General features: G+C 45.0%; 1 protein-coding gene across 3 annotated transcripts in view; it reads left to right on the forward strand.

Annotated features, from left to right (window-relative positions):
* Positions 1–20,148, forward strand: part of MYH11 (myosin heavy chain 11) — a 117,667-nt gene that overhangs the window by 31,815 nt on the left and 65,704 nt on the right. For all 3 annotated transcript variants that reach the window (XM_012805743.2, XM_012805742.2, XM_012805741.2), the window contains one exon: positions 15,064–15,091. In XM_012805743.2, the coding sequence (XP_012661197.1) occupies positions 15,064–15,091 (28 nt within the window). The remainder of the gene's footprint in view (positions 1–15,063; positions 15,092–20,148) is intronic.

The raw sequence follows: 20,148 nt of genomic DNA on the forward strand, positions 1-20,148 counted from the left end.
GCTTCTTTTCCTTCTTTGGCATTTAGCATCATTTCTCAAAGCCCCAGTGGTCTTATGGTTTAAGATGATTCTCTGATAGTCAGTTGGAAATTGACCTCTTTTTTTCATGGCCTTTCCAAGGCCATCAACTTCATGAAACACTACATTTTATTTCTGGGAGCTGCCACATTGTTTTGTGTTTATATCATGATGGTTGATGTTGACTTCCAATGACGGGCATGGTGAAGCCATTGAATTGTAGGTGACAGTGATGTAGACCAATGATTTCCCATGTAGTCAGTTTATTGAGTGTCATGATGACTTTTGCTTCCCCAGACAACCTTCTAACCATGGGGCTATGTTATACTCAGTGACAAAAACCCTTGGATTAGTATATTTCATGAGTTCTATGTTTTAATGCAAAAGTGTATAGTCAGCTCTCTAATATTGCTTAGAAATGTTTGGTTGACATTGACATGTTTTATACCCCAGTAGAAAATGACAATCACAAACACACACATTTAAGTGTTAATCAACAGCTACTACATATCATTTTGGCATTACCTTGGGCTTTCTGACAAATCATTGATGGTGGACTCAAAAAAAAAAAAATCACAGAGAAAAATGTAAGCTTGGGAAGAGTTCTGTTTATCCACTTCCCTTCTCTGTAAAGGGGGAATTTGTTTAATGGTAAAGGAATGTGTAGGCCCAGTGTGCGACTCCATATATGCATGTTGCTGCCTCATGCTGTGATCCACACTGAGCTTAGCATCTAGGGCAGGGGGTGTCCAACCTGTGACCCATGGCCTGCATGCAGATTATTTGAGGACTATTCTGCTTATCTCTGGTGTCAGGTATTATGAAAAGTATGCGCAGACCTTTTCTTTTGCTCATCAGCTTTTGTCAGTATTTGTGTATTTAATATATGGCCCCAGACAACTTTACTTCCAATGTGTGGCAGAAAAAGAAAAAAGGTTGGACACACCTGCATTAGGTATAGAGGTAAAACCAGCAGACATGGCTTCCTTTGTTGAACAAAATGGGGTGTGAAAATGTGGGGACTGGGGAGGGACAGAGAATAGATGTGCACTAAATATAGAATGAAGCATTTCGATTGCATTACATGCATGCTAGGTTCCTAAGAATGTGTAAACTCCATAAGACCCACAGACTCTATCCTCTGCATGTTCATCATTGTGTCTCTGGCACATTTCCTGGTGCTCAGCATGCTTACTTAGTATTTGTTGAATGAATGAATGAATGAAGAACTATTGGAGTTATTTAAAGACAAGAACCCATAAGGGTCAAGATGGATGAGGAGGTGGCTTCTGGGAGGAGTGGGGCTTTATAAGTCTTGAAAGTTGGTTTACTAAGGTGAAAAAAGGAAACAAAAAAGGAAACAGGAATGGCCTTCTAGCCAAGAATTGTAAAAGCATCAGTGTGGAGGTGAAAATGGGGGTGGCCACTAGAGTTGGAGAGACTGACTAGTACAGTGTGGTGGGAAGATTATAGCACAGGGCTCAGCTCTTTGGTGCCTCAGACAGTTGGGACTATGGGAGGCTTTTTCTAAGGGATAGCTCAAGACACTGCACCCTCCCCAAAGGAAGTCAAGACCCTTGAGAAAAAGGGGAGAGAGAAGTAGGTACTTAAAAGATCTATCTGTGAATGTGTAAATTATGTCACTTTATTTTTTAAGTTTCCTCATGCTTTTTGTTTTTGTAAAGATGATAAATCTGAATTCAAAAGGTGAATTTCTCCCTTCAACTCTAGTTTGCCTCTGCAGTAACAACCATGGTTTCTAGTTTGTTAGGTATCTTCTAGATATATTTTTTGCACTTATAAACAGATACATACCTACTTTCTTCCCAGTGTTTTCCCTATGCAGTGTTTTACATTTTGCCAGAGAGTGTTACATGTCAATGTGTATAAGGATTCCTTGTTCTCTTTAAAAAAAATTTTAAAACTTGACTTTATTGCTGGTGTCCTGAAATTTTTTTTAATTTGAAGTACTATCTATTGGCTTTTTCATTTTGAAAGGTGAAGATTTAGCTCATTTATCCTCTAGATTTTCCCCTACTTCTCCTTTCCATATACAAGCCTCACCTTACAGAGTCCTAATATAGTTTTATCTTCATTTTGATGAACTAAATATTCAGAGTTTACATTATTATGCCTATAGAAATGCTATCTAGAGTTTACATTATTATAATTATATTTTCAAAAGCGGAGCTCTGTACTGTCTTGTGATTACTTTTCTTTTCCTATATGACTTATTGTTTTCCCTGGAGTTAGCAATTGCTTTTCTTTTCTTCCAACCAGATTTTCTATTCTAATTCTGCCTCCAAATCCTCCTTCTAAATGTGTTAATCTCCTCTTGATACGTTCAGACATGTATTGGCCTCACACTATCCTTGAAGGTGATCTCTACTGGAGCCTTCTGACCTGCCTTGGCCTTCTCTATGACTGGCAGCTGTAATCTGAGGTTTTCCTCATCATCCTTGGAATTTTCAGGGCTCTCATGGTGGATTCTTTGTTTCCTAGTTTCCATGTCTTCTTTTTTTCTTGGTTTACTCTCCTAATTAAATGGAGTATCTTCTTCGGTAGCTTCTCAAGAAGGGATCTATGTGATCTTGATGTATTGAGCTCTTGCATACCTGAAAGAATTGATACTTCTCTGATACTTAAAGGATAATTTAGCTGGGCTTGCCTGACATTTTTAAGGCACTGTTTTGTTGAGTTCTAGCTTCAGTTTCATTTTTCAGAAGATAAGACTCAATCTGATTCTTGATCTTTTGTATATGATAAGTTTTTGTTTTTTCTCCTCTGGAAGCTTTTAAATCCTCCTTTATCCCTCACTCATGATAATTAAACTTATCTAGGAATCCGTTTCATTCATTTGCCAGACACTTATCCATATCTGGCCACGTATAATGTATACTTTTTGTCCAAATGTTGAGGAAAAATAAGGATGCACATTATACATGGGTAGTACTAATTCTGTATCTATATAAATGTTTTTAATTCTTTTATTTATGATTATGCATTAAAAGTTCAATAACAATATCTGTGTGTAAAATAATACCTTGGGGAATTTTTTTCTGAACAAAATGTAGGTACATAGTATACACAGGAATACGTTATACATAGCAAAATACAGTAGTGGACCCTCTTAATCTGTAAACTTGTGTCCTTAAATTTCTGGGAAATCTTTGATATTTTATTTTTCTCTGTGTTTCTGTTCTGTTTTTCTGGTAGTCTTTTTATTTCCATAATGGAACTCCTGGACTGGTCCTATAATTTTCATCTTTATTTTTTATCACCTTAATGTTTTTTATTCCATTTTCTGGTCACTTACCTCAACTTTGGTTTCTAATCCTTCCACTGAGTTTGTAATTTATAGTATCCTTTTTATTGTCTAAGCACTCTAGTTTTCTGAATGTTTCTTTCTTATAAAAATCTTGTTCTGTGGATGTGACATCCTGTTTCTTGGAAGAAACTTCATCCATATTCTCAATTTCCTCCAAGATGCATATTTTCCTATTTATTTGTGTTTTAACATCTATCATATTAATGGCTTTCTTCAGTTGTCTTGTGATTCTTGGCTGTCCTTTCATCTGGAATGCTTTAGTGCATGGGATACCAAAGAGTAAATGGATGCTTGGTGCTTTTAGGAGGAGGCCTGGTGATGGTGATGGTGAGCTTGGCTATAGTATGAAGGAGCTGGGCCATTCTGTTAGGCACTTCTCAAGTCTTTTTTTCTTGGACTGATCTGATTCTTCAGAAGATCTGTATGATCTTCTGCCTGGAAGTTAAAAAATCTGTCTAGCATCATTTTAACAGTCTAATTGAAAAAAGACTAAGGGTTTCAACATTCCAGATAAAATTTGCACATTACCTTCCTTCTTTGACTTGGGGTCTGGGTGTCCCCCAGGATGGCAATCCACTGTCTAGAGAATAAGTCCACTACCTCCTGTGGGCTGTGGTAAGGGCAATTACTTGGTTTCAGGGAGTGTAGAAGATATTTGGTATGGCCAGGCATGGTGGCTCATACCTGTAATCCTAGCACTCTGAGAGGCTAAGGCAGGTGGATTGCCTGAGCTCATGAGTTCCAGACCAGCCTGAGCAAGAGCAAGACTCCATCTCTAAAAAATAGCATGCCGTTGTGGCAGGGGCCTATATGTTATCCCAGCTACTCAGGAGGCTGAGGCAAGTGAATCTCTTTAGCCCAGGAGTTTGAGGTTGCTGCGAGCTATGATGCCAAGTCACTCTACCCAGGGCAACAAAGTGAAACTCTGTCTCAAAAAAAAAGAAAAGAAACAACCAACAACAACAACAAAACGGTGGTACCTGTAGCTCAAGTGGCTAAGGCGCCAGCCACATACACCAGCGCTGATGGGTTTAAATCTGGTCCGGGCCTGCCAAACAATGACAACTACAACCAAAAAATAGCTGGTGTTGTGGCGGGTGCCTGTAGTCCCAGCTACTCGAGAGACTGAGGCAAGAGAATTGCTTAAGCCCAGGAATTTGAGGTTGCTGTGATTTGTGACGTCACAGCACCCTACCCAGGGCAATAGCTTGAGGCTCTGTCTCAAAAAAAAAAGAAAAGATATCTGGGATGTGTAGCAGCTTCTCAACAGACTTTGACCTAATCTTCACTTTTTTTTTTAATCTCCTCCTTGACTTCTCTCCCTTCCAGATGCTTCTGATGTTTCTAATCTCTGAGGTTTACAGTAGAAATGGGGAATTCTATGGTGAAACTAGGTTGTGTCTCTGCTTTTTATACTGCTGACTTAGACTTTTTTCTTGGTACTGTCATCACTTTTCCTGTTTTCTGGCTTCCAGGGTGATTGTGCTGTTCTCTCCTCTCCAGTTCTTTTTAAACAGGTTGACATATATTTTTAGACCCTTTTACTATTATTTTAGTAAAGTTTGGGGAAGGAAGAATACCAATAATACACGTGCTCAACCCACCATGCTCTTGTGGAAATTATCTTGTGCCTTCTTTCCAAAGAAGCGATAATGATGATGGTAGATTTTTGGTATATTGTTTGGATTTTACAGGAGTAGTCTCAATTAATTCTTACCAGAAACCTATGAAGTGAACAAGACCAGATCAGAGTATTTAAAATTAAGCCCCCGAACTATTGTGGTACCTGCATGTGTCATCCAAAATAAAAATAATATTATAAAGTAAGTAAGGGCTAACAAAGTTTTAATTTTTCCTATGTTTACCCTGTTTTTTTTTTTTTATGATACATCAAATATAGAATTCTCCCTTCATGTGTGTGCATGTGTAAATTTGCACACACACACTTATGTGGCTTGCTATGCACTGGGGGCAGGTAGTGTCATTAGACCTCCCTTTATATCTGGGGAAATTGAGGCTCAGAGTTGAATTTGCTAGAGGTCTGATAAGCGTCAGAGCTGGCTATAAACTTGGATTATCAGATGCCAAGGCCCAAACTTCTCCTGCATGCTGAGCTGCTGTACAGATTGCCCTTGGATTCCCATGGAAAGCCATCTGCTCTTGGGGGGTCTATCTTCTTACATCTCAGGGTGTTGACAGCTCAGAGCTTGGGAGGCTGGAGTTGAGTTCAGTAAATTAACATGATAGATGTGAGGACAGCACCACTAAAGCTTTCTAGACAAGAACAACTTTGAATCTTCCCTGTCTCCCTTTTCTAGATCCCAGGGGTGGGGAAGGACTATGCAAGGCAGATAAGATTTCAGCAAGACTGTCTGCATTTATCTTATGCAAGATAGCTACAGGAAGCATTTTATCTTCACCTTATTAGCACCACATAACCACACTCAGGGGGTTAAGAAAGGAACAACCAGACTTAACAAGCCCAGGGTTCTTGGCTGGAGCCCTCTCCAAGGATAAAACAAGTCTGGGGGTTGAGGTGATCCAAGTTGTGTTCTCAACTTCGGAGGTTCCCACACTAGTTGCACCCTCTCTGTCCATGGTTGACCCACCTGACTCCCCAGAGGCAGCTCCTTCATAATGTCTATCTTTCCTCCAAGGTGGTGTGGAAATACAATAGTACTGTTGCTCCCAGATAACATCAAAAGAAAGCAAGGCCCCCAGAGGCTAAGGGAATAGCTTAGGCCTGTGCTTTAGTTCATTTGGGCTGCTGTAACTAGAGCATGGACTGGGAGGCTCATAAAGAATAGAAATTTATTGCTCAAGGTTCTGGATGCTGGGAAGTCCAAGATCAAGGTGCCAGAAGATTTGGTGTCTGGTGAGGACATGTTTTCTGGTTCATAGATGGTGTTTTTTCTCTGGATCCTCACACTGGGGAAGGGTCTAGCTGGCTTTCCCGGGTTTGTTTGTTTGTTTGTTTATTAGAGACAGAGTCTCAAGCTATTGCCCTGGGTAGAGTGCTGTGGCATCACAGCTCACAGCAACCTCAAACACTTGGGCTTAAGCGATTCTCTTGCCTCAGTCTCCCAAGTAGCTGGGACTACATAGTTGCCTGCCACAACACCGGGCTATGTTGTTGTTGTTGTCATTGTTGTTTTAGCTGGCACAGGCTGGGTTTGAACCTGCCAGCCTTGGTTTATGTGGCCAGCACCCTACTTACTGAGCTATGGGCGCCGCCCAGGGTCTCTTTTGTAAGAGTATTGATTCCATTCTTGAGGGTGGAACCCTCATGACCTAATCACCTGTCAAAGACCCCACCTCCCAGTGCCATCACTTTGGTGGTGAGGATTTCAACATATGAATTTGGAAGAGACATGAGGCTCGGCGCCTGTGGCTCAAGTGGCTAAGGCACCAGCCACATACACCTAAGGTGGTGGGTTCGAATCCAGCCCGGGCCCACCAAACAACAATGATGGCTGCATCTCCCCCCCCCAAAAAAACCAGCTGGGCATTGTGGTGGGCACCTGTGGTCCCAGCTACTTGGGAGGCTGAGATAGGAGACTCACTTAAGCCCAGGAGCTGGAGGTTGCTGTGAGCTGTGATGCCATAGCTGTCTACCCAGGGGGATAGCTTGAGGCTCTGTCTCAAAAAAAAAAAAAAAAAAAAGAGAGACATGAAACGTTCAGACCATAGCACTTTATAATTAGAAAAGGGTTGACCTAATACTCTGTTCTTCTGTTTCTTCTGTCTATAAGCACGTTATTGGATCACTATTTTATGTGATGACCAGGGTAGGGTAGTAATGATGATAAAGATGATATAAACAGCAGTTATTGAATGCTTAGGTGTATTGTGGATAATTCTAAGCTCTTTCTGAATCTAATCTCATTAAGTCATTTTCATGCCCTTGAAAGGTCTGGAATTTTATCTGTCTCCCTAGTGAGGAAACAGGCTCTGAGGGGCAAAGGTGGCTTGCCTAAGAGGTGGAGCCAGGAAGTGAATTCCAAGCTGTTTTGTTCTGGGAGCATGTCCTGGGTGGGGAGAAACAGTGTCCCTGCAGACATCTCTAGGAAGGGGAACAGTCCATTCTTCTCCGCCTGTTGGAGATTTTGCAGTGGCTCTCAGCTCTGTGTCTGGCCTGGATGGGGACAAGGGGTGAGGGTGACTCTGGCAGGCTGGCTGAGAGTAGCTGATTGGGATCCTGAGTTATCATGAAAAGCAAGTCTTCTGGTGCCCATGGTGCCTTACAGGAAAAGGAGAGAGCAAAGGAGAACTTATTTTTTGTTAATGAACTATTAATATTGACTTGAAGCTTGGGAAGCTCCAGGTGACACTTGGCAACATGTTCCTATTGAAATAGCCATGTGCCAGCCTCCTGCCTCTGTGTGAGCCAGAGGGTGAGAGGCAGAATCTGACCCCTCATTTCCTTGTTCATCTAACAGTATTGATTGAGGAGGACCTACTGGGTACCAGCCACTCCCTGGCACAGGATGAGAAGTGTTGATCAAATCATACCACAAATAACTGTGCTGTAGAGGAGAGGTCAGGGAGCCCCAAGGGAGACCCCTGGGGGCCTGTCCTGGGTGAGGAGGGCAGGAAAGGCCTCCTGGGGAGTCAATGTGTGGGCTTACCTTGGGAACTTGGTGTGTGATCCGAGGCCTCAGGGGCTGGAGCAGAGAGAAGGAGGGAGAACATGGAAAGTGGTTCTGCTTTGAAAATGCCAGAGCTTCATGTGGATTTGGAAAATGCCCACTGGGGTCCAGCACATACCCTCAGAGTATTTCCTTCTACCTAGGGGTGAGGAGAGGAAGGCTGGAGAAGAGAAAGCCCTGACCTGGGGAGTGGGGGCTCAGTGCCATGGCTCTGTGTCTCAGTTTCCTCACCTGTCCCATGAGGATCATGGCTGGGCCTCTCCAGTTGTGGTGAGGGCTCATCTGGACAGTGTATGGGGGCACAGGGCCTGGTCAGAACAAGTGCATCAGAGGTCATCTGTCAAGGGCCCATTGTCAAGGACCATACGGGGGACGTGTTCACATTCTCCTCTCAGAAGGTCTGGAGCCCTCTGAGGATGCCCCTCCGTCGTGTGGGGCATCATTAGATAGGGAGCCACTTTCCTCTACACAGTGGAGGTTGTGTCCTTCCTGCCTCACTGGCCCAGGGGTGTCGATGACCTTGCAGGGACGCAGCCTTGGCCTCCTCCCTCTCGCCCGGTCCCACAGGACTTGGCATGAGAAGGAAGGAGAGGAGCAGTGAGCCTGGGTCTGTTCTCAGTCCCAGCTGAGTTTTCTCCTTTTATGGTCAGCCTGCAGCCCTCTGGCTTCCCAGCCAGAGTCCGTGCACTTGTGTTTGGGATCGGGCCGAAATAGCTGGTCTGCGGGGAGCTTGGGCACCTCCTGAGAGTCCCTGGGCCGCTGGCGGGGAGGGACCACTGAATTTCCTCGGAAAACAGGACTTGCAGATGCAAGGCCAGACCAGGACCCAGGGAGGAGGAGAGGGGAAAGGCATGTTTAAAGATGGGGTTTGAGGAGACACGCGCCCCAGGGCTCAGGGCTGGCAGCCGCGCCTGGCCTCAGCCCTGCAAATCTCCACTAGAGTGGGTGCTGGGTCGTTCCTCCTCTGAGCTCCTGAGAGGCAGGCCCGCTGTGCTTGGGGTGCTCTGCTTTGCCATCTTCCCCGGCGTTCCTGCCTGTCCTTCCTGAGGCAGCTCAGTAGTCACCTCAGAGGTCAAGGCTTCCTGCCTCTCTCAGGGAGTGTCAAAACCAACCTCCATGTTCTGGCACTCTGGGCACAGAGCCATCATCCCATTGCTCACATCGTGGGGTCATGTTTCTGCTCTTCTCACTAGCACTCTGGCTCTCGAGCTTCTCCACGGCAAGGATAAGTAGCTCTTACGTTTGCGTTTTTGCTGAATGAAGATGAGAACACACGAATGTCCGTTTCTCATTGCTTCTACCTCAATTGCTCCCTAAGGCAGCAAGCCACTCAAATAACAAGCATTCCCTGAGCACCTACTGTGTGTCCAAGTGTTGTCCCTGCCACCCACGATCAGGCACAGCATGGGGAAAAGCACAAAAGCCGTTCTATAACTGTTGGAAACCTAACAGACCTGTGTGAAGTGGAGGAAGTCAGATCTGTCGCCCCTTGCTCTTAGCACAAAATTAACATTGTATTTGGAAAGCTTTCTTGAAATATATGCATTATCAATTAAATCCTTTTAAGTACACAGTTCACCAGTTAAGCAGTGAATGTACAAGGTTATGCAGCCATCACTGCAATCTGGTTTTATATTTCCATTATCCCAGAAAGAAATCTTGCGCCCGCTTGTCACTCTGTATTATCGTCCCCAGTCCCAGGCAACTGCTAATCCATTTCCTGTCTGGATAGATTTGCCCGTTCTGGGCATTTCATGTAAATGGAATCCTACAATATGTGGCCCTCTATGTTTGGCTTCTCTCACTTTCACCCATGTGACAGCATGAGTTGGAACTTTATTCCTTCTTGTGTTGGAATAACGTCCCGCTGTATGGATGTATCATATTTTGTTTCTCCACTGGCCAGTTGGACATTTCGGTTACTTCTACCTTTCAACAGTTACAAATAATGTAAAATTGCATAATTTTTACCCAAATGGAAAACTACATGAAATGTCATGGATAGCTGGCCCACTATTATTCTATATAATCTGTACCTTTCCTTCAAAAAAAGTCTTGAAAAATAGGTTAAAGAATGATCACAATGAGGTTAACTGCTACAATAGAGAGAACTTTTGTCCTATAGGAGCCAGGGCTACCCTCAGGCCCTATGGTACCCTTATAGAATTAGAAAAATACACCCCTTTCTCAAGGTACTTTACTTCTATCTGCTGGAAGATTATTATAATAAATACACAATCACAATGATCAATGTAAGTAGTTCTCATTAGAATTATGCAGTGCACAACTTGCACTACTGTCCATGGAAGCCCTTCAGGGAGGGAGTATAGCAGAAAGACCCCTGATTCAGCTCTAGAGAAGGGTAGAGCCAGAGAAGATATGGAGGAGGTCACTCCCACAATGATGTTTCAAATACAGATTAGGGTATATGCCCCCAAATTGAAAACAGGGACTCAAACAAAAACCTGTACGTGAATGTTCATAGCAGCACTGTTCACCAAAGCCAAAAGGTGGAAACAACCCAAATGTTCATCAACAAAATATGGTCTGTCTCTATGATGGAATAGTATTCAGCTATCAAAGGAATGAAGTACTGATATTTCATGGACGAACCGCAGCAGCATTATGCTAAGTGAAGGAAGATACAAAAGGCCACACATAGTACGATTCCATCGTATGTGAAATGTCTGGAATAGGTGAATCATAAAGGCAGCCAATTGGTGGCTCCTGGGATTATAGGGAGTGACTATGGAATGATTATGGGGAGTGATTATGGGTACACAGTTTTACTGTAGAGTGACAAAATTTTTTAGAACTAGACAGAGGTGGTAGTCATGCAGCACTGTGAATGTACTAAATGCCACCGAATTATTCACTTTAAATGGTTAAGTTTGTGTTATGTGAATTTCACTTCAATGAAAAAAAAAAAAGAGGGAATAGATTAGGCAGAAGCGTTGGTGACGGGTGCCCTGGGCAGAAGAAACAGTCTGTGCAAAGCTGGCAAGGGCAACGCCGCTTTGCTTGGAGAATTCTTCTTTCTGGCGTTGGACACAAGCTCAGGCTTGGGGAGGGAATCAGATAGAAAGCTCTAGGACCTCAGGGTTCCTGGTATGCCACGTGGGTTGGCAAAGAGCACCCACACAGAGCCCTTCTACTGTTCTGTGAACTTCCCACGCTTAGAGGCAGTGTGTTTCTGATGGGAATGTCCCAGGCCAGAGGTCTCCCGGCAGCACCCAGCACGGAGCCACCCTGGCAGCTCCCAAGCCTTTCCCTGGAGCCTGCTCCTTCTTCTGGGGGATGGTGGCACTGTGAGCATCTGACCCTATAAATGCCCCCCACCCCTCCTCAGGGACCAGGCTCCAAAAGGCTGCTGGGAAAGCCTGCTTCTCTCTCAGAAGCAGATAGACCGAGATAGCCCATCTGCCTGTCCATCTCAAAATCCTTCCTTTAAATAGTGGCAGTTGTCTGGACTGGCCCCAGGAGGTTGTCGTTCTGCCTGGGGTGTAATCACAAGGTGCCTGGTTCTCTCTCTCTCACTCAGTCTTGTACCCTGTCCTGCTGTAGGTTATCTGAGGAAGGCAAAATAATACATTGGTAAAAAGCATGGTCTGTGGAATCAGGCAGACCCGGGGTTCTGGTCCCAGCCTGCCACTTACCAGTTGCAGGACTCTATTAGCTCCTGTGGCTGCCATAACAAACGACCCCTTGGTGACTTAAGACAACAGGAATTTATTCTCTCACAGTTCTGGAGGCCAGAGGGCTGAAATCAAGGTGTAAGCAGGGTTGGTCCACCTGGAGAACTCTGAGGGGGACCCTGTTCCCTGCCTCCTTGCTAGTTTTTGCCGGCCATCCGCAACCAAGGGTATCTTTGCCTTGTGGGTGAATCACTCTAATCTCTGCCGCCTCCTTCACACCATGACTCTACTATCCCCATGACTCTACTCCCCATGACTCTACTATCCCTCTCCTTTCCCTGATAAATAAGGATACTAGTCACTGACTTAGGTCCCACCCTAACCTATGATGATCTTGCCTCAAGATCTTTACCTTAATTACACCTGCAAGACCCTTAATCTAAATAACATCACATTTTGAGGTTCCAAGTGGACACATCTTTGGGGGACCACGATTCAACCCCCCACGGTGACCAGAGGGAAGGAGCCACATGCTTGAGCCTTGCTTTCCTTGCTTGTAAAACAAAGGTGATACTGGTGCCCACCTCGGGGCAGGGCTGCTGTGGGAAGTGAGCAGGTGACTTTGGCTGGGGAGGAGCTCAGCACAGGCCAAACCACAGCGAGTGCTCGGGAGACGGGAGGTCTTAGTGGATTGCAGCCAGGAGGCTGCTTTCTCTCTTTCCTAAGCTTTGTGGTTGTGCTGGTGCCACCAAGAACAATATATTCTGTTTCATCGACCATTTGGGGGGAGGAGGAAAAGGTTTTAAATGTTCATAGCACAAACCAGAATAGAAGTAGGTGGGGTGAAGGAAGGTCTCTCTCCTGTCCTTGTTCTCAATGCTTCAGACCCATTGGTCAGAGACGACCACTGTTGGCCATGTCCTGAGCCAGCTGTGTAATATGTTCACTGCACACACAAGTGTGTGTCAGGGGTGTGTGTATGCGACATGTGCATATATATGTGTGTGTGTCCCTCTTTTTGGGACAGAATGTCCCCCAGCCTAGCCTTTTGTTTTTAAGCTTGCTGTATTTTGGAGATTGTTGTACTCTATCCATAAAGTTCTGCCTTCTGCTTTTCCATGGCTGCCTAATGTGCCATTTTATGGGCACCCCAGAATCAAAACCCCAGGGCTGACCTGACTGGTCTTCAGTGACTGGACTGGTTAAATGGTTTCTTTCTGCTCTTTCGCTGTGTGGACACTGTGGTGGTGAACAACTTGTGTGTCTGTCTCCTACATGTCTTAAATGCATTCTTGAGAGTTTAGGAGCAGTCCAGGAGTCCCTGCCGGAGGCAGTGCAGCTGGCCTGGGAGACAGGACTGTAAGGCGATGGAGGGTCTTGATGCCCAAGGAGAACACTCCCTCTTCCTGCCCTGTACAATGCTGGGTCCTTCCTTCCTGCCAAGCTTCCTCCAGGCCCTCAGTCCGAAGGTCAGACTTGCCTGAGCCGGACCCTCTCAGCAACCCCTGAACATGGCCCCCTGAGGGTAGCTCTGGCCCTCGCTACCACCTCGATGTGGAAAAAGTGAATTAGGAAGAGGAAGTAAATATCCTTTTGGTTCTTCTGCCCTTTTTCCTGAGGATTTGATTCAGCCAGGTTTCCTGAACATTCATTTGTAATCTTGAGGGAAGAGAGAGAGGATTGATTAGAAGTGGGCATAGGATCCACGGAGCTAGCCTAGTCCTCTCTTTCATCTTGCCCTGCAGTGGGCCAGATCCTCTCTATATAACACAACCCTCCCCCCACCACATGTGGTCACTATTGTTCTGTGATACACAGGCATGGGCTTTTTAGTCCCAACCATGCCTCCATCCTCCCAGCTATGCATCTGTCCATCCTCCCATCCATCTTCCCATCCATTCATCCTCCTCTCTTCCCCTCCTCCCATTTATTCTCCCATCCTCTTATCCCCCCATCCTCCCATCCATCCATCCTCCCCTTTTCCCATCCATCTCCCCATCCATCTTCCCATCCTCCCATTCTTCCATCATCTCATTCTTCCTTCCTCCCATCCATCTATCCTCCCTCCCCTTCTCACTTCCTCCCCTCTTCGCCTTTTCCCATCTCCTATCCTCTCATTCTCCCATCCTTCCATCCTCTCATCCTCCCATTCTCCCATCTTTCCATCTTCTCATTCTCCCATGTTCCCCTCCTCCCAGCTTCCCATCCTCCCATTCTCCCATCCTCCCACCCATCCAACTGTCTGTTCTTGTAGCCATCCAACAAATAAAATTGAGCACCTGTTACATATATCTGCCGGGTACTAGAGATAGGGTGTTAGACCATCCCTGGGAGGTCTTTGATGAAGTGAGACTCATGAGGGCTAAGCATCATGGTGGCGGGGCTAGTGCCAGAGATTTGATTTAGAAAATTCTTGCCACTTTGGTATTGCCCATCAGTGGATACTATGCTCTGATTTCTCTGTTAATTGGCTCAAGGTTAAAGGTGTTGGTGACCATTCCCATGTCACTCATAGGACAGGAAATGAGGTCCAGGGCTGGCTGTACCCTCAGAGGCCATTAGAAGAATAGAAAGTTATCAGTAATGTCTGCTTAATTACATTTAATCAAATAATCCCCTTTGTGTCCTTCAAGTTTCTCAGGCGGTAAACAACAGAGACTGACTCTGGCAGCTGGTATAGGAAAGGAATTTATGGAGGAGCTCACAAATGCAGTGGGAGGACAAGGGGACCAGGCTTGGAGAATGACAGAAACTGGGGCTGCTCAGGCCTGGGTGGCAGGAAGTAAGGCCCCCTCAAGGCTGTGTCCACCTGCTGTACTTCCTTGTCCTTGATCGAGCTTGGAGGTTTGACCAGAGAGTCCAAATAATGCAGGCTGGGGCACATTCTCACCTCTTCACTGGGGGCTAGAGGAACTTATGGGGCATCCCCAGTAAGAGTGTATGTGATGGGGTGGGCGGGACGGAGGGAAAACCTCCTAAAGGAACACAGGATGTGCTTCCTGGAAGAAGAGGTAATGGATGCTGGATTTTAAAAAAACAAAAATGTTCACTACATCATATTACAGATGAGGAAACTGAGGCATGGAGGAGTTTAAAAATACTTGGCCAAGACCACAGAGCTGAGGCATGTCCAGTGGGACTCCAGTCTGTGTTCTGTCCATAACTTAATCAGGTGGGGTGGATCTCCCCAGGCACCCCAGATCCAGTGTGGCTGGATGCCCGCGGACTACTGGATGAATCAGGCTCCTGCATTTTTCTGGGACTGCCTCTGGGACTGTGGAGTCATCCTCCTGGCTTTTGTCTTGCCCCATACTGTGGGCAGTGAGCCCACATGGCCCCTTCCATTCCAACTTTAGGATAGGAGGGGGGTCAAGTCCAGACCCTCAGCTCAGAGCTAATTCTAATCATGGCTCTTTTTTCTTTCTCTTTGCAGATCGGGAGGACCAGTCCATTCTATGCACGTAAGTGGAGCTGTTTTTTACTCTTTTTACTCTGGAGTCAAGATCCAACCGACTAAAGAAAGCAGCTCAGAGGCTTTTTGATTTGTTTTCTGGCACGGAGTAGGTGCTCACTAAACACTTGTGGTAAACATTTTTGTGCTGAGGCAGACAAACCTAAATTCTTAATGATGCCTGGTGGCATTTTGTTCCATACCTCCTTCCCTTTTTAAAGACTGGCATCTATTGATCACTTCCTATGTCCCAGGACTTGAACTAAACCTTTTGCATGCAGAATCTCATCTACTTGAAAGGTAGGTGCCATCTCCATTGTTAAGGAAGCTGACGTTTGTGTTAAGCGTTCACTTCAAAATTTCACAGTTAGCAAGCCACTGACCACATCTGAACCATATTTGCTTGGTGTCACTGATTCTTTAAAGACCTTGGATACGTACATGGTCAGAGGATACGAATTCAATTTAGAATCATTCAGAGAATCTTCACTATTGTATATAAATAATATGTGTTTGTTTGATAGATGCTGTTTATTAACGTTGAATTCACAGCCAATAGCACTGTATCGTGCCCAAATGAAATTTATCTCACGTATATTTTCTATAGAATGGATATCACAGCCTTTCTGTACTTAGAAACATTAGCTAGCACTTCAGAAACTAGGGCACATTTTAGTACATGTGCTACCACAAGTGGACACATCATGGGGGACATTTTAAATAGCAAAATCATGAACAAAAAGCCTCTAATACGAAAAAATGTGGCACTAAATATATCATGACAAGGGCACTTGTTTGTAGTATGAGAGCTGAAAGTACAAGGCAAAGTGTTGCCTCACTCAGGCGTGGGTGGGGATGTGTGCATTGGGTCAATCACATTCTCCCTGCTCTGTGCATTTCCATGAAGCAGCATGAATGTTGATTTGGAGGTTATGAATAAATTTTAGCAAATCAGTGAATTTACAAACAGGAATCTGTGAATAACGAGGATCAACTCTATACCTATCTTTGTTAGGCCCCTGGATTTCAGATGGTGATGGATGCCGGGAAGACAGTGAAATGCATTGAGAGAAGATAGAAAACTAGTGATAAATTTGGGGCTGATATAGGTAGAAAACTGGGAAGTGAAAAAATAAGACAATTATTAACTCTCAGGAAAAAGAAAATTTGGATAGGAAGGAAGAATAATCACAGTGGACCAAGGAGCACACATTTACATCCTAATGCAAACCCGGAATTCATCTAACTAGAATAACTATTTGTGATCAGATTGGCTCTTTGGGGAAAGGAGGAAGGATTGAATCGCAGCTGAATTATCATTTTCCATGGTAGGAAATCTACATTTGATATTTACTGATAAACAATCAGGAATTAGTGATGTAATGATGCTGAGGCACGAGGCTCTTCGTGCTAAATCCACATGCTGACGTGGTTTCCTTGCCTTTTCTAGTTTCTAAAGGGCACCCCCATTCCTGGCCCCTTCCTCCATGTTCAATCTCAGCAGTGTAGCACCTTCCAGTCTTTTCCTCCAGCTCTCCTACCCCCTCTTACAAGGACTGGGACCTGGCTCGGCGCCTGTGGCTCAAATGGCTAAGGCGCCAGCCATGTGCACCTAAGGTTGTGGGTTCGAATCCAGCCCGGGCCCGCCAAGCAACAATGACGGCTGCAACCAAAAAATGGCCGGGCGTTGTGGCAGGCACCTGTGGTCCCAGCTTCTTGGGAGGTGGAGGCAGGAGACTCACTTGAGCATAGGAGTTGGAGGTTGCTGTGAGCTGTGATGCCACGGTTCTCTACCCAGGGGGACAGCTTGAAGCTCTGCCTCAAAAAAAATAAATAAATAAAAATAGGACCAGGACTTTTGTGTTTATATTATGTCCAGATGATACAAGATCATCTCCCCATCTCAAGATCCTTAACTAAATCACATCTGCAAAGTCTGTCTTGCCATGTAAATGAGCATAATCACAGGTTCTGGGGATTAGAATCTATTATACACACACGCGCGCACACACACACGTATATGGGCGTCTTGTGCAGGGCCCTTTTCAGCCCACCACAGGGCCCTTTGAACTCCTGTGAGCCAGGCCCACGTGTGAGCCAGCTGTCATCTCACAGGTGCCAAAATAGCATTGCTAAACTAACATCTGTTTAGTAAGTGAATGTGATAACATTCAGTGTGATAACAAAGGGGAGCGGGGAAGACTAGGCCTTACACATAACTTCCTAGCTGGGTGACCTTGCACAAGTCACTTAACCTCTCTGAGCTAAGCTCTTGGAGAGGCTGTGAAAATGAGGAAGCAGCCACCTGCCTTCATCTCCAACACCCACCCCATCGGCGGCTGCTGCTCCTCCATCTAACAGAACTTTCTGTGATGATGGCTGTTGGGCATGTGAAATGTGGCAAATGCACTAAAGGACTGAATTTTTATATTTAAATTTTAGTTAATTTAGATAACACCCCCCCCCACCTTGGGCATTATGATTCTGAAATATTTCTTGCCTCTGTGCACTCATCTAACTCCACTGCTTCTCCTCCCTGTCACCTCTCATCTGCCATTGCAGCAGCCTCCTAACTGAGCTCCCTGCTCCTATCGCTTCATTCATTCAAATAAACTTTCACTATAAGAAGACTCATCATTATCCACAAATAAATATGCATTGTGGGTGATATGGTGTAGTAAACTGTAGATTCCAGAACCAAACCTCCTGGGTTTGAATTCTAGCCACATCACCAACTAGTTGTATGCTACTGGAAATAAGTCACTTGATTTCTCTGAGCCTCAGTTTTCCCATCTGTGAAATGGGGGCAGTAAGTGCCCCACTGGGTTGCTGGAGGGATTACATGAATCACTGCAGGTGAAAGATTGAGAACAAGGCTGCTTTATCTTTAAAGCTCACTATCTTTAAAACTCCCTCCTGTAATCCACTCTCCATCCTGCTGTTTTGATTCCCCCCACACACACTGGTTCTCAAGCCTCATTCTCTTCCTGAAATGGTCTCCTGCACCCATTATAATAAAATGCCTCATGTGGCTTGGGAGATTGTGTAGATCTGGTCCTATGGTTTACAGTGATTTTGTAGAGCAGACCCCCCCCCCCAAATAATGGGATTATAAAAGCAAGAATGGCTAAAATTTTTCTGTACCAGGCAGGCATCGTTCTAAACATTTTATATACATATACACACACACACACGTCTAAGTATTTACTTATTTACTCCTCATGACAATCATACAAGGTAAGTATTTTTTTTTCAGTTTTTGGCTGGGGCTGGGCTTGAACCCGCCACACCTCCAGCATATGGGGCCGGTGCCCTACTCCTTTAAGCCACAGGCGCCGCCCAGTATTCTTATTTTATACATTTTGTAGACAAAGAGACTGAGGCATGGAATGGTAAAATGACTTATGTGGGATCACACAGGTAACTGGCAGAGCAGGGATTTGAACTCAAGCAGTCTGAAGCCCATTGTGCTATTCTGCCAATTAATGCTGCAGAGGAAGGAGGCATCCCTGGAAGAGCCAGAGATAGTCTTCAGAATAGGTACTGTGTTTAACTAGGCTTTGCAGGATGTATAGGAGTTGGGCAGTACCAATATGAGAAAGCCTTGCCAGCAGCAGGGGTTGCAAGTCACACGAGGGCCAAGGACTGAATAGTTCTGAGGTTCATCAGCGTCAGTCTGGCTTTTCCTACAAAGGGCAGACCACTGGCTGCCATGCACTTGGAAGTGGTGTTCAACTCTAGGTGCCAGGATCAGCTACATAATTTGTAAAATGAAAATGCAGAGCCCCTTGTTCAAAAGTTATGAAGACTTTCCAGATCACAACATCAGTGCATTAAATCCAGCATGAGACTCTTCTCAGGGAGGTCTCTGTGAGACAGTACAGGACGCACACCCACGAAGCTGGCCCTACTGACTGCTGAGGGGTTGAATGGCCATTGGTGGCTCCTTCCAGCTATAGCAGCTGGAATGATTAAAAAGACGTGGTGGTGGGTGTACATGGTCATGAGTCCAGGTCCTCTAGGAAGAGGGAGCAGGGCATCAAGTTCCCGAAGAAACAGGAAAGGGGGTTAGGGTGTTTAGGCCAGGAAGCCGTCTTCACCCCTAGGTCCCAGTGTCAGAAAAACAAAGATATTATTAATGTTTCTGGACCAACCTTGAATACATCAATCTTTAGACACCCACGAGCCTGGAGCTTGGGATATTTTCTTTGGCAGAATCTCCTAGGGCGATTTATTTTTATCAGTACAACTTGGAAACTGTTAAGCTAAGCAGTCCACATAGGGAGGAGCAGATTCCCAAAGTTTGTGTCCTACTTCCTCTCCCTGACATAGTGGAAGAATAAGGCCACGGACAGGTCATGCTGATGTCTTTATGGTAAAAGCAAGAAGGTGGGAGAGGCTGAATACAAAGGTGGAAAAGGAAGAAATTGTTGTGGGAAAGGAGAGGTGGGCAGGAGCAATCTGGAAACACTGGTTTGTCAGCAGGAAACCTGTGTTTTCCTCCCACTGCTGTCCTGGCTATTGTTTTTTTTGGGAGGGGGCTCAAAATAGGCTCAGTATCACCTATATAGGTGGTTTCCTGCACTCAGAATTTTCTTTCTTTTCTCTTGATCTGATCAGAAACCAGACCCTTTAATTTAGTATGAAGTTCATCAACTGTTTTGACATTTGCCTGATTAAAGTAATTTATACTAAAGTGTAAATGGCTGAGTGGCTGGTCTCATTGATTAAGGCAAGTAAAGACTCTTAGAATATATAGAAGAACTCTGATGGCACGGGGCTGGGACTTCTCTCTGTCTTTCCTTTGCCAAAATAAGAGGGTATAAGGCAGAACATGATCTCTAGTGTCAAGTGAACCTGAGCTCAAATCCTGTATCTTCTCCATATCCTATCTATGTGAATGTAGGAGCAATTGTAACCTGGAGCAATTTACTTCAACCTCTCTGGGCCTGTTTCCTGAGGCAGGTGATGGGGATAATAACTCCATTAGGTTGCTGGGAGGATTAAATAAAAAGATTTGTGAGCCCAGTGTCTAACACAGCAGGCCTTCCATATATATCTGTTCTT

The sequence above is a fragment of the Otolemur garnettii genome, unplaced genomic scaffold (assembly GCF_000181295.1).
Source record: "Otolemur garnettii isolate 467f Iridium unplaced genomic scaffold, OtoGar3 scaffold00044, whole genome shotgun sequence".
Lineage (NCBI taxonomy): Eukaryota > Metazoa > Chordata > Mammalia > Primates > Galagidae > Otolemur > Otolemur garnettii.